The 13,287-nt window shown below is 33.8% G+C and overlaps 2 protein-coding genes across 2 annotated transcripts in view; one reads left to right on the plus strand and one right to left on the minus strand.

Annotated features, from left to right (window-relative positions):
- Positions 1 to 2,222: 2,222 nt before the first annotated feature.
- Hsp60A (Heat shock protein 60A) lies at positions 2,223 to 4,400 on the minus strand. The gene has a single exon (XM_040713571.2). It carries the CDS (start codon positions 4,177 to 4,179, stop codon positions 2,443 to 2,445), a length of 1,737 nt encoding a protein of 578 aa, XP_040569505.1. The 5' UTR covers positions 4,180 to 4,400; the 3' UTR covers positions 2,223 to 2,442.
- Positions 4,401 to 5,199: 799 nt separating this feature from the next.
- The window catches only part of mRpL47 (mitochondrial ribosomal protein L47), a 37,748-nt gene continuing 29,660 nt past the window's right edge, over positions 5,200 to 13,287 (plus strand). Inside the window, exons 1-2 of the mRNA XM_040713572.2 lie at positions 5,200 to 5,515; positions 7,962 to 8,058. Of these exons, the coding sequence (XP_040569506.1) occupies positions 5,283 to 5,515; positions 7,962 to 8,058 (330 nt within the window). The 5' untranslated portion in view covers positions 5,200 to 5,282. The remainder of the gene's footprint in view (positions 5,516 to 7,961; positions 8,059 to 13,287) is intronic.

Raw genomic sequence — 13,287 nt, forward strand, 5'->3', positions numbered from 1 at the left:
TGTTTGTGGATTTTTAGACTATTCTATATTTCTATTTTGCCTCTTTGCCCAATACTCCTCCAAAAATCGACGAAAGATTCAACGACAAACGATACCTAGAATTGGGAATGTTCCATTGGTCAATGAGGCATATTTCTACTTCGCCCGTTGGTCCACCAAAAATTGACCTATTATTATTATGTTATGTCACGCATACCCCACTCAAAAACAGGTACATATAGGCGATTCCTGTAAAAAATGTATAATAAAACTTATTAATTGAAGATTTTAACGTAAATGTTATGTAAGCCATTCCTCTTCATCGTATTGTAATACTCTGATTCTATAATTTTATTAATATTAAAAATAAATAGGATTTGTAACAGTTTTCCTCTTTTTAAATTCGGTTCGGACTTTTAAATAAATTGATAAAAAATATTTTTATGGGTGACATATCTAGTGGTAATAGGTAACTTCCTGTAAAGCATTTTCGTATAAGGACAATGCGTATGAAAACAATTTCGTATAAATTTATGAAAAAACTTTATGAGTTGTCATTTGATCTTCCAAATGATGGGGATGCTTTCGGCTACCGGCGATACTTAAGTAACTACTAAGAACCCCTTACAAACCCCCAATTGTACCCTGAATGTTGAGGGTGTTTCCGGGTACCGCTGGGTCTCATAACGGGATGCAACCCACCATTGATACTAGAAGAAACTAGTAAGAGTCCCTTACAGCCCCCAATCGTACTCTAAACGTTGGAGGTGTTTTCGGGTACCACCGGGTCCCAAAACGGGATGCAACCCACCGCCGATACTTGACGAAACTACTAAGATCCCTATATATAATTTTAAGCCAATGTAAACTCGAAAATATCACCAAACATTCGGGGTACAATTGTGGGATAGTGGGGGCTCTTAGGAATTACTGAAGTATCGGTGGTACCAGAAAACACTCCCAACATTCGGGTACAAAATAAAAATTCATAAAGTCAATCCCCGTTTCCTCATTAATTTATTCGAAATGTCCTTCTACGTAAATGTTTTATACGATGTTACTGTACACAATATGTAATATGTCCCGTTTTATGGGGAACACCCATTTGAACATGCCTTAAAATAAAAGTAAAAAAAAATTTTGAAAATCTTATTCAAGAAAAAACACATGAATCAAAATAGGTTTGCTATTTATTTTGTTATGTATCACTATTATTTAATATAATTTTAGTTACATGATGTGGGAAATCATAGTTTTTAAGAAACCCCAGAATTTTTTTATTTAAAACTGCTTATTTTAAATTTAAAAAAACCTTCATAATTATACAATGCAATTAAAATTGTTTTTGAATAAATATATCAGAGAAAAACAATGCTATTGAAAAGTTATACAACGAATGAAAAGTTGTTTTAGGAAATATTATATTTGATCACCCTAGATAGAAGGAAGATACTTAAGAGTAACTAATTATCTTGGATAGAAATAAGGAGCATCAAATTCACATGTTGGACAGAGAATTATGATGCAAGTAAATAATGTCCTAAAAAAATTCAAGTTTTAAATTAATAGATTAGAGCGTTCTCAAGTGACGTCACAATTTTGATGTAATCTATATTGGGGCCCAAACTGCCAGCAGTTTTATAACAATGAAAAACCTTTCAATGATACTAATATCATGGTATCATGTAGTATTCAATGCAAGTTTCAAGTTTTTAAGCCATTCGATGGAGTTTGACCATTTTGTGTAATTCAAATATCAACTTAGAGCCTCGAAAATGGCGTCTCTTTCAAATTAAGATGTCAAGAAAAACGCTCTATACATATTCGAAAAATAATTTCAGGATACCGATTGCTTCCATTCTACAAAAGGGAGATTCGATGTTAATTATTAATAGATCTTCATTATTTCTCAATATATATATCTTCTGGAAAATGAGATACATTAACAAGATGTTAATTTAAAATAACAGCACATGGGTTGTAAATCTAATATGAATTAAAATACATGCAACATGATCATATGTTGTCAGTAATGGAAGACTAAAAATAACAAAATATCCGGTCACGCAATCTCGATTAACTTAAAGTTGTAGGAGCCACATTTGCCCATTTCTTGGCAATGCCACAATACAGTTACACGTGACAACGCCACCCCTTAAACTCTAGTACATGTAACATATGTTGTTTATTTCTATCCGCATAGTAATTCATTATGTAAAGATAAATTAAAAATACCAATTCAATTCATTAGAAAAAACTATATTATCCCTCAACAGAGGGGAAAAAAAAAACCGAGTCGACTTGGAAAATACAATATAAAATCTTTCCAAAATAGGAGTATTGAATCATAATAAAAAAGAAAATAGGACATGTCACATCATAATGCACATCGAAAAATACAATGAATTTTTTTCAGAAGGAATATTAATTTAAAAATAAAATGGCAAGTATAAGTGAATTATTTTACATTCCTAATCCACCCATGCCGCCCATTCCTCCCATACCGCCCATGCCACCCATTCCTCCAGGTGATGGTGGGTCATTCTTTGGGATTTCACAAATAACGGCCTCGACAGTCGTCAACAGCGACGCAACTCCAGCAGCATCAGCAAGGGCCGTCCTTACTACTTTAGTTGGATCTACGATACCAGCTTCAAACATGTCGACAAATTCTCCAGAGTGAGCATTATAACCAATATTTTTCTCACTGGCCTCAATAACTTTATTTACGATGACAGAGGCATCGACACCCGCATTTTCGGAAATTTGTAGACATGGTGCTTTTAGCGCTTGACGAATGATTTCAATACCTTTTTGTTGGTCCTCATTTGTGGTTACAGCGCACTCAAGGGAATCCAAGCATCTCAATAAAGCAGTTCCACCTCCAGGAACGATTCCTTCTTCGATGGCAGCACGGGTAGCACAAAGTGCATCATTGACACGGTCTTTCTTCTCATTCACCTCCACTTCTGAAGATCCTCCAATTTTGAGAAGAGCAACACCAGATGATAGACGAGCCATACGCTCACGCATCTTTTCGATTTCATACTCTGAAGTCGAGTCCTCTATCGCTAACTTGATATTCTCAATCCTCTTGTTAATGGATTTTTCATCCCCCATTCCTTTAAGCAAGAGGGTGTCATCTTTTGTGATGGTAATCTCTCCAACTTTTCCCAAATCATGGAGTTGGACATCCTCAAGTTTAACATCAGTAGCCTCATCACCAAAAACGATTCCTCCAGTGGCAACAGCCATATCTGCCATGGTGTTTTTACGATTGTCTCCGAATCCTGGAGCCTTGACAGCAGCTACTTGAAGACCTAATTTTAGACGATTGATGACAAGAGTCGTGAGTGCTTCTCCATCTATGTCCTCAGCAATGATGACAAGAGGCTTCTTCATTTGGTTTGAAAGCTCGAGCGCAGGAATAATAGCTTGAATACTTGATATTTTTTTCTCCGAGAAGAGGACCAGCGCATCATTGTATTCCACTTTTCCACCCTTGGAGGAATTGATAAAATAAGGTGAAATGTATCCACGGTCGAATTTCATGCCTTCGATGATTTCGATTTCATCTTCAAGAGTCTTTCCGTCCTTGACCGTGATGACACCTTCCCGTCCTACTTTCTCCATGGCTTCAGAAATGAGTTCCCCAATAACCACATCCCCATTGGCACTGATGGTAGCCACTTGCTTGATCTCATCGGGAGAGGTCACAGACTTGGACATCGCCATCAAATTCTTCGTTACAACATCCACACCCATCATCAGTCCACGACGAATCTCCACAGGATTCGCACCTCTCGTCACCATGTCAAATCCATGTTTGGCGATGGCACGTGCCAACACTGTGGCGGTCGTCGTTCCATCACCGGCTTTGTCATTCGTGTTACTCGCCACGTCTTGAACCAACTTAGCACCAATATTTTGAAACTTATCTTCCAGCTCAATTGCTTTGGCCACGGTCACTCCGTCCTTGGTGATCTTTGGGGCACCCCAAGAAGATTCAATCACCACATTTCGCCCACTGGGTCCCATCGTCACGGACACCGCATCCGCAAGGATGTTCATTCCCTTTATCAGCTCACTCTTCACATCCACTCCGAAGCGGACATCTTTCGAGTAGGTTCGCATTCCGTCGTTGCGTAGGAGACGGGACAATTGACGCCCGCTTGACCAAAATCTCATGGATCCCAACATATTGCTTTTTGTTACGGCTGGCTCAACTTCCAAGAGTTGGATCTGCTACTTGAGGAGAAGTGAAGAAAGAGACTGATGCACAACGAGGTAAAGAAACTAAAGCTTGATCGAGAGGAATTTCAACCACGCGGCTTGGGTGCTGTTCTTGTCTTTGCTGTGACGTGCGTGCAAGAACTTCATGGAAGGCAAAAGAAGTTTTCTAGAAAAACAAGAAAGAAGTTTTCTAGAAAAACAAAAAAAGAGGTTTAGTAATCAACAATATACGAATTCTTCCGTCTTTTAAATTCCTCATGCGTCATGCAGCCTCCTCCCAATGAAAGAGACTAAAAAGACGTATAATTAAATTAGCTTTCAAGTCCAAGTCGAGTTGCAAGTCTGGAGTTTTATTCCTCACCTTTTGTGACTCATCTCGGTCAATTATTAATTAATATTTTGGACCTTCATAGGCTCTACTTATGCTGGGTACACAGTTATTCGTTCTTTCTAATACTTCTAAATATATATATATTAAAAATTAGATATAATTGACTTAAATATTTCCTTTTGATATTCATAATTTTACCATAGTTAATGAGTTATTCGAAAAACCCTTCTGAGATATATATTTATTATAAGTTATAACATCATGAACCTAACATACTTCTTCAAAAATCGATCTCTAAATTGACCGTTTAAACTAGCCAACTAAAACTTATTGTTGAGCCAATTTTTTGAAATTAAATTATGTAGAAATATTTATTAAAGATTCTAAAATCATGCATAGGTCGGAACAATCAGATCTATTTTAATTGAAAAATGTTCTTATTTTGAAAATTTGGTAGAGATACACAATATAGCACGTGATTTATAAATATATAAGGAACAATAATGTATTGAAGAATAAAAAAAAATTGTACTTTAAACTTTAAATTGTTATTAAACCGACAGACGAGGTTGCTATGTAGCTAGATCTGGTGCCACTACATATATATATAGCTAGAACTCATTGCTTCTCCTCATTAAGGTTTTAAGCTTTACTCCTCATCAGCTGCTCCTCCATATTAACAATAACAAATTCAAGCTCCCGATTTTAAGAACAATAAACAAACATATCTCGCTCCGGAATGGCGAACCTTGGAAGACTATCCAGACTGAGTAGAGTCATTATTAGTGCTCCTAAATTGACAAGAACTTGTTTTGCAAGTCTTCAGAGTATTAAAACAAATGAAAATGGAGAAAAACTCTATCAATTCTTGGATGAACCTAAGAATTGGGGACAAGATAGAGTCGTTGTAGGTCGTTCTTGGACTAAGGATGAACTCCGATTGAAGAATAATGAGGACTTACATAAATTGTGGTATTTTATTTTTTTATTAAATATGAAAGTCCATCGCTGATCTTGAGTTTATTAATTGGTTTCCCGTTTTTAGGATTCGATTTTCTTAGTTCAAGTTTCTAGTTTAATGTCCATGTCCGCATCAATTGAGTTAAACGAAAATCAAATTTGTATAGAATTGTTCTGGGTTGAATACTAGTATAATAGAAAGTGGATGCGTATATTCATTGTGGTGGAGGAAGGAGTATTTGTATTCTTTAAATATTGTTTTGTTGTCCTCAATTTTTAGTTTAAAAATCAAATTGAAATTATTTACGTCAACCTTTGAAAAAAAATTCCCATTGAAAGGATTATTTGTGATGAAACACAATTCTGCAAACTCACAGAGTTGACCAGGAATACGTTGACTCGAGATGTTGCTTAGGATATACTTTTTTTTTTCATTAATAAAAAAATGTCTAATGAAAATTCCAAATCATCCTTCACGGCCCTCCTGATGGTCCTAGTAGCCATGGAGAAGTCGTTGGTGGGGCAATTGATCGATTTTTTGGGGTCCTCCTTAATCTTCTTCTCCAAGCTGGACAGGAATTCCGAACTTTTTTATTTTGCCCTCCATTTCCTGCTTTCCTGGAGAGGTCTTTTCCATAATTCTTCATCTTGGCTCCCTTGAAAACCAGGCTCCTTGAGAACTTAATGTCCAGAATACTCGCCACCTCAACTTTAGTTCCTAGGAGATCTGAGATGCGCTGCCTTGAGTCTTCTTGTTCACTCATGATGACGAGATGACGAAATGTTTGTAATAGTTTGTTTATGCACAACGAATGACAAAAATAATTATTAAACCTTCCTATATTAAGTAGAAAATTAACATTAATTAACAGTCTACGTTTGCTGCCCAACCCTGAATAGTGTACAACAAACTATTGTTGAAAGTTTTTATGATTGAAAATAATAGACGTTAACTAAGTTCATACCCTAGTATATTTTAAATAATAATACAACGTATTCTCCTATACTCCCAAAATTCATCAAGATCTTTCTATAATCTAAATTTTTCCGTCAAAATCAAGTTATTGAATTGAAGATTAATGTTTCAAAGCAGAAATACTTCTTGTTAGGTTTATTTAAATTTTTTCGTAAAATACACATTTGCCTCAGAATATTGAACTTTTATTGAAATCACATTTTTAGTCATTATTTGATAAGTTTATTCAAATCAGTGTACTATATCAAATTTTTTACCTGTTTTTGTTTCTATTTAAATGTAGGATGAAAGAAATGATATTGTTTTAAACGTAAGTTTTATCAAATTGTCACGAAACCCAATCTTCACATTATGATATACCATATTAAATAACAAAAAGTATCTTTATTTTATTTTTGATTTGGTTTTAAATTATTGTAGTTGACGACAATTATTGATTGATTAGATATGTCCGATTGATTAAATATTGCGAATTGTTGTACAACAAATTATTGTAATATATCTTCTATGAATGTGAGTATACAAGTTGTAATGGCTGTAGAAGTTATAACCTGGATAAGGAATTTGTGCAAGTTGCTATTTTTTCGTCTTAAAATGCAATTGCAAGCTCAGTCATTCTAACTAATGACTATTAATTATACTATCATTTCATTTTGATCTATTATACTTAAATGATTATTATTTATTTATGAGGTTTATAACAGGGAGTTTAAACTGTATAAAGTGCCGCAGAATACTTATATTTTAGTAATTTATATTAAAATAGTCAATCAAAACTGATTTCAGTTTTTCTCTCAGTCGTCTAAATTCTGAAGTATCTGGGATTTTAGTACTTCGGGACTATTATCGTTCAGAGTTTTTTAACCTTAAGACAATCTCAAAATTAAAAGTAGGGTTAATAAAAGTTATGTAAAATTGTTTTTTATAATTATATAGTGTTTTTATTGATTCTGTATCTTGTTTTGAACTCTATATATTTCAATTTTTAGGGTGAAAAACGACACTTTTCTTTATACCCTTATAACTTATTAATAATAACTAGTGATGAAGAATATCATATTGTAGAAAAATATTCAATGTATAATTTAAAATAAAATAAAAAGATCTATTTAAAAAAATATGCATTTCCAAGGATTTTTGTTCCATTTTGTATTTTTAACTAATTCTCATCCCAAATACCATAAATCCCTTATTTCAAATTATTTCTTATTTTCTGGCTGTAACTTGTACAATTTGAAAGTTAAAACTTGTACAACATTACAATTTGTACACAACATATAAATTAATTGGCATTTGAGGAATCCAAAGTATCACTCAAATTGCTTTATTAGTTTTATAGTTTTCTTTATTTAATTGTCATTTAGTTTTTCCTCATTTTCCCCGCCAAAACAACTAATCCGCATCTCTGTCATCAAGATAATTTATTCACTATTTGTTTAAACAATATCATTTAGCACTAAAGGCAATTTTCTACTATTTTAGGTATGTTTTTCTCAAAGAACGCAACATGCTTTTATCAATGGAATATGAATACAAAGAAGAATATGAGCGACTTCCAAATCCCGAAAGGATTGATAAAGTAAGATCTTTTTTTACAACATTTATTTCAAATAAACTAAATACCAAGATATAGAAAACAAATTATCAATTAAACTTATTAAAAATTAACATAATTAATGTGATATCATAAATTGATATTCAAAAATTATTCTAAATTTATCCAGAAATGGGGAATGATTGAAAAAAGAAGCTATTAATTTACAAATTATATGATTTTATTAGTTATTAAAACTTTGGAATTCTTTATTACTTTCTTGGATTTTGAAAATCTTGGGTAAGAAGTAAACGTATTCAATTTTCTGCAAATTTTAACCCAAAATATCGATCTCTCGTTCTACTACTGTTCCTATATGTATTGTCATCGGAATTTGATGCATCTGACGGAGTAAATTATTTATTCAACTTTCATTAGAATCGCTTCGAGAATATGGACTTGTTCCTCTATGATTAGAGTTAACTTTTGTTATCCTGACTTCCAAGTTTTTTTCTACTTTTAAAGTACAGAGTTGTACTACTGGTGTTACTTAAGGACAGTTGTACAAAAAGTGTGCCGATGTTTCAATACTGCTTTGGGAGAAGGAGCAAGTTTTGCCTCTTTCAGTGCACGACTCGTTAGTGAATATGGATGAAGTTGCAAATCCATAACGAAGCAACTTCTGCACATTGTAGAAGTAAAAGTATTTCGAAAATAATGTTAGCACTGACCGTTTTTTTGTAGTCTAGTGTATTGATAAATAATCTCGTATTTTTTCCCTTTTACGAAAATTTTTTTGTTAATGTTTCCAGTGTACTGACCAGTTTTTTCTTGGAAAGACATAGTCTAGTGTATTGATAATTTATAATCTCGGTCGGTGATTTTTCCTATCAGTTATACATTTTAGTTACTTTTGTCATCCTTTTCTAATACAAGCTATTTGAAATAGTTCTGTAGGACCTTTAAAAATATTTTTGTGGAAATTAATTCTGAATTTAGCTTGATATTCTATGTTCAGCGCCCCATAAAGTAAGAAATCATAAAGCAAATACAAATATGAATTTCATTGATTTCATATGCTCAATATAATTGATATACTTTGTCAATGTGAATAGGTTACTTTGGATTTCAAATTACATGTTGAATTTTACATATATGTATGTTATACCATCTTTTAGACATTATGAAAAAAATATATTTTTGTTATTTCAATAACGCTCTATTGTATGATCCAATGTGACCAATAATGAAGAAGATATACTTATTTTTTTAAAAAAGGGAGGAAAATACGAAATTAAATTTTCCAAAACCTATTGTAAATAACTGAAATTAAATACGATATACAAAAAATAAACTGACTATAGAAGAAGTCTCAGCTACTTTATTTCTTACGCATAAAAAATAGGTGTGAGTGTATACTACACACGTTCTTGGGGCATTATTGCTCTTGGCTGGTTCAGTCGTGAATTATAGTGTGTCAAGTATGGAGGTCTCAAAGGAAGAAATTCGCCATATTTTACATTTTTACTATCTGAAAGGGAAAAACTCTTCCAAAGTGACTAAGAAAGAAAATTTACATTGTTTACGGGGGCGATATTCTTTCGGTTCGTGTTGCACAATAGTGGTTCGAGCGATTTCGTTCTGGTGTAGTGTAAGTGAATGACTCGCCACATACTGTCAAGTCCGTTGTCGAAAATCTCGATAAAATCTTGGAAAATATCTAGATAGACCTTCATGTTAGTAGTTTTTTTTTGCCAATAGAGACACTGGCTTCTACAAGAAGTTCATTATGAAGTTAAATTATCGATGACTAAAAGTTATCGAGTAAAATGGCTTAAATCGGATGATTGTAACACTTCTAATAAAGCATTGAAACAAACCGAAAAATACGAAATTACTTTTTCCCCAGCCTAATATTACCTGTTATCCTGTAATACGTGTAGCACATGTCCTCATCACATCAGTTATCTTATCATGAAATAAGGCCGAAATAATTATTTCTTGCCCGATCCAATATTTAAACAGTTTTTATAATTTACCATACAAAATTTGTTAAATTAATTTTTATTGTTCTAACTCACTTTCATCTCTGAATATAACCTATTTGAGAGATATCAGAGATAATAGAAGAGAAAATAATGTAGGCTGCTTACTTAACGCTTTATCAAGGATACAAAAGTAAAATCGACTTGTGGCCATATCCCTCTTCGTTATATCTTAAGATTTACTTAAGGTGTCGAATAAGTATAGTTTTTTTCTTATAACCTACGTCAGCATTAAAAGAATTGTGTTATTTTTTCTATTTTTCTTTTATTTTTTCCATTTTCATCTGTCATAGTAACTTCAGTGCTCCTAGTGTACAAAAAATATTCTTGTAGCCCTGTATCGAGTGGTCCATTAAAATCTGACCTCTTCGAATTTTAACTTGAACAATATATAATTTATTAATTAACTATATAAGGCTTGGCAACTGCTGCGGGTGTAGTACTCTGTCATGACGTCCCAGTGCTGGCTGACAGTGGCTTTGAGGGCCTTTATGTTTGAATGAAGTACACTGCAGGCCTTCTACTCAACATGCACCCAAAAGGTGTAGCGTTGAGGGTTGGCATCAGGGTTGTAAGGGGGCCAAACAAAGAAAAGAGTTCAAAATAACTCAAAAGAGTTTTGCAGCGGAGGAAATTAATTTCTTTCATTGCTGGCGTCAAAAGTGGGCTCGCCACCCTCACAAGGCTAATTCCACCCACTTTTTTGATAGCTCTCTGGACAGTCTGGCACGAAACACCAAAATCTCTTGCATGGGCCTTCATGGACTTGAGGGGATTGGCCCAGGGCTATTTTATTCAATACTTCCAGGTCCAGTTTTGCCTTTTTGATAGATCCCTTCTTCCTCTCCAAATTTTCGGACTTGCTGACGGGGTAGACGGTGGTACTGCAGATGCCCAACTGCTTGGAGTGCGCAAATGGAAATTTGTCGACCACATTCAAGTGTTATTGTCTCAACTTGTACCTGAGTTATAGAGCTCAGATTTATTTTGTTTTGTAACTAATTTCTTATACTTTAATATATCAAAATATGAATTTATTTCAATAACTCAATGTTCTCAATTAATTATTGAATTAGTAAATTTGATCGAGTAGTCATTCTTTTCCCACTTGATTAAGAGCTTTGAAACAAACTAACACACCTTTCATATCCTTAAGATGGGACTGATATCCTGAGTCTAGGAAAAAAACAACCAAGTGAACAAACCTAAAATACCCTATCCCTGATTAGATATTAAGTTAGCAAAACATTCATCGCCACAAGATATCCTGAGTCTAGATAAATAGTCTACTTAATAGACAAAGCTCATATCCTTGATAGATGCTCAGCCCTTTTTAATATTATCTGGATGCATATTTAACTAATATCAATCAACGCACCCGACTGTCATTAATAATTTTTAGAAAGTCTCGTATTTGTACATGACTGTTATTTGAATTTCCATAGTTTTTTTTTGTGTATGTAAGCACATACTTAATCCAATAGATTGTTGTTTTTTTCCTAATATACAACTTATCAAATATTATCTTCATTCAATTCTACGATTTATTATCTCCCTTTTTGACTATTGATTAAAGAGCTGACCAATCTAGAGAAAGAAAAAAAAAACTTTTCTATTTCCGAAGGGTTCATCCCCCTTATTTTCATTTCATTTTCTTTCAATAGGAGAAGGAATGACTCTTTGGTTGATGGATACATTTATACTTTCTTATTCTTATAGATACAGGGCTTATAAAAGGTTTTCTTCATTTTCTTTTTCTTTTACATTATTATTACTAAAGATATGAAGGATTGCTTGAAGGGAAGTTAGGAGGAATAAGTTGGTTTGTTAAGAGAGATAGAAAAAATGTAGGATTGTGTTGTAGTATAGATTTATTTAAATACAATTCTATCATTACCCGGATGTAAAAATTATATACAGTGTGCGGCCGTTGTTTAGCAATGTAGTTTGAGCGGCAGCTGTACATGCCCAGGAGGACGTTGTTTTGGTGTCAGTTTAAAAAAAAAGCATCCATCCACGAAGTATTTATTCCACAATTGTTGAAAAAATAGAGTGTCCTTGTTGCAGAACTGTGCCAGAGGATACAATGTTGAGATTTCTGGAAGATCATGCCAAGGCCTGGATTGAGGAAGTTGAGGCTGGGAGGCCATTCGTCTGGCTACAGAACTGCTCCATGCCACACTGCAAAGAAAACGTTGACCTGGTTGTCATATTTTTTTCACTTTGTTGGACATGGTTTTTGACCTCCAAGCCTCACCGGTTCTCTACCCAATGGACTTGTTTGAGTGGGACGCAGTCCCATATTTTGCTGTAAATTAATTTCTATAAAAAACGTATATTTCATCTAACAATACATTCTTAGAAAGAAGATATTGTTTCAATTTTATTTACATTTAACGTATTATGTATTTCAGCGAAATATGGCGAGTTTATCTACCATTTACACAAATAAAATTAAGTATCACTCCTACGTATTTTTGATAACATAAATAACTCTAAATTAAATCTAAAAGGATGTTCTGATAAAAAAATTTAAAACATTTCATTTATTAAATATGAGCTACAATTTGAGTATTCAGCGAGTAAATTCAATTTGACTGAATTGAGTGGAACATCAGTCATAAATACAGGGTGTGCAAACTATCTGAGCCGCAAAAAAGATTTTTTTTTTTCAGACGCAATTTTCTCTCCAATCAGTATCAGATTTAAAAAAAATAAACCAAATTCTGAAAGCTTGATAGATTCTGATTTATTTTATTCAATAAAATCCCCTCTAACCTGAATTGCATTCTCTATACGAGGTTGAAAGAGCAAGCAGGCCTTCCCCACTTGATCCCTTGGGAAATCCTGGAACTCCTTCTTGATCCGACTGATAAGTTCGTCTTTGGTGCTGTGAAATGTTCGTTTGGTTGTCGTTCGATCGCGCCCCACACAAAAAATCCATCGGATTCAGATCTGGGGAGTTTGAAGGCTAAAAGTCCTGCAAGATGAAGTCGTCAAAATGGTCTTGAAGGCATTTGAGACTATTTTTCGAGGTTTGGCAGGCAACCAAGTGCTTTAGAAGCCTCAAATTCTCTTCTAACCTTGCAGACGAACGTCTCACCGAGTCTCAGAGTTCGAGCAATTGGTCATTTTGTCGCTCCTGGCGTGGATTCCAAGGAGGGATCCGTGCCTTTTCCAAATACTTGTGACAACGAATTCGTCAATTGATTCCTCTTATTTCACAACT

This window comes from Lepeophtheirus salmonis, chromosome 5, assembly GCF_016086655.4.
Source record: "Lepeophtheirus salmonis chromosome 5, UVic_Lsal_1.4, whole genome shotgun sequence".
Lineage (NCBI taxonomy): Eukaryota > Metazoa > Arthropoda > Copepoda > Siphonostomatoida > Caligidae > Lepeophtheirus > Lepeophtheirus salmonis.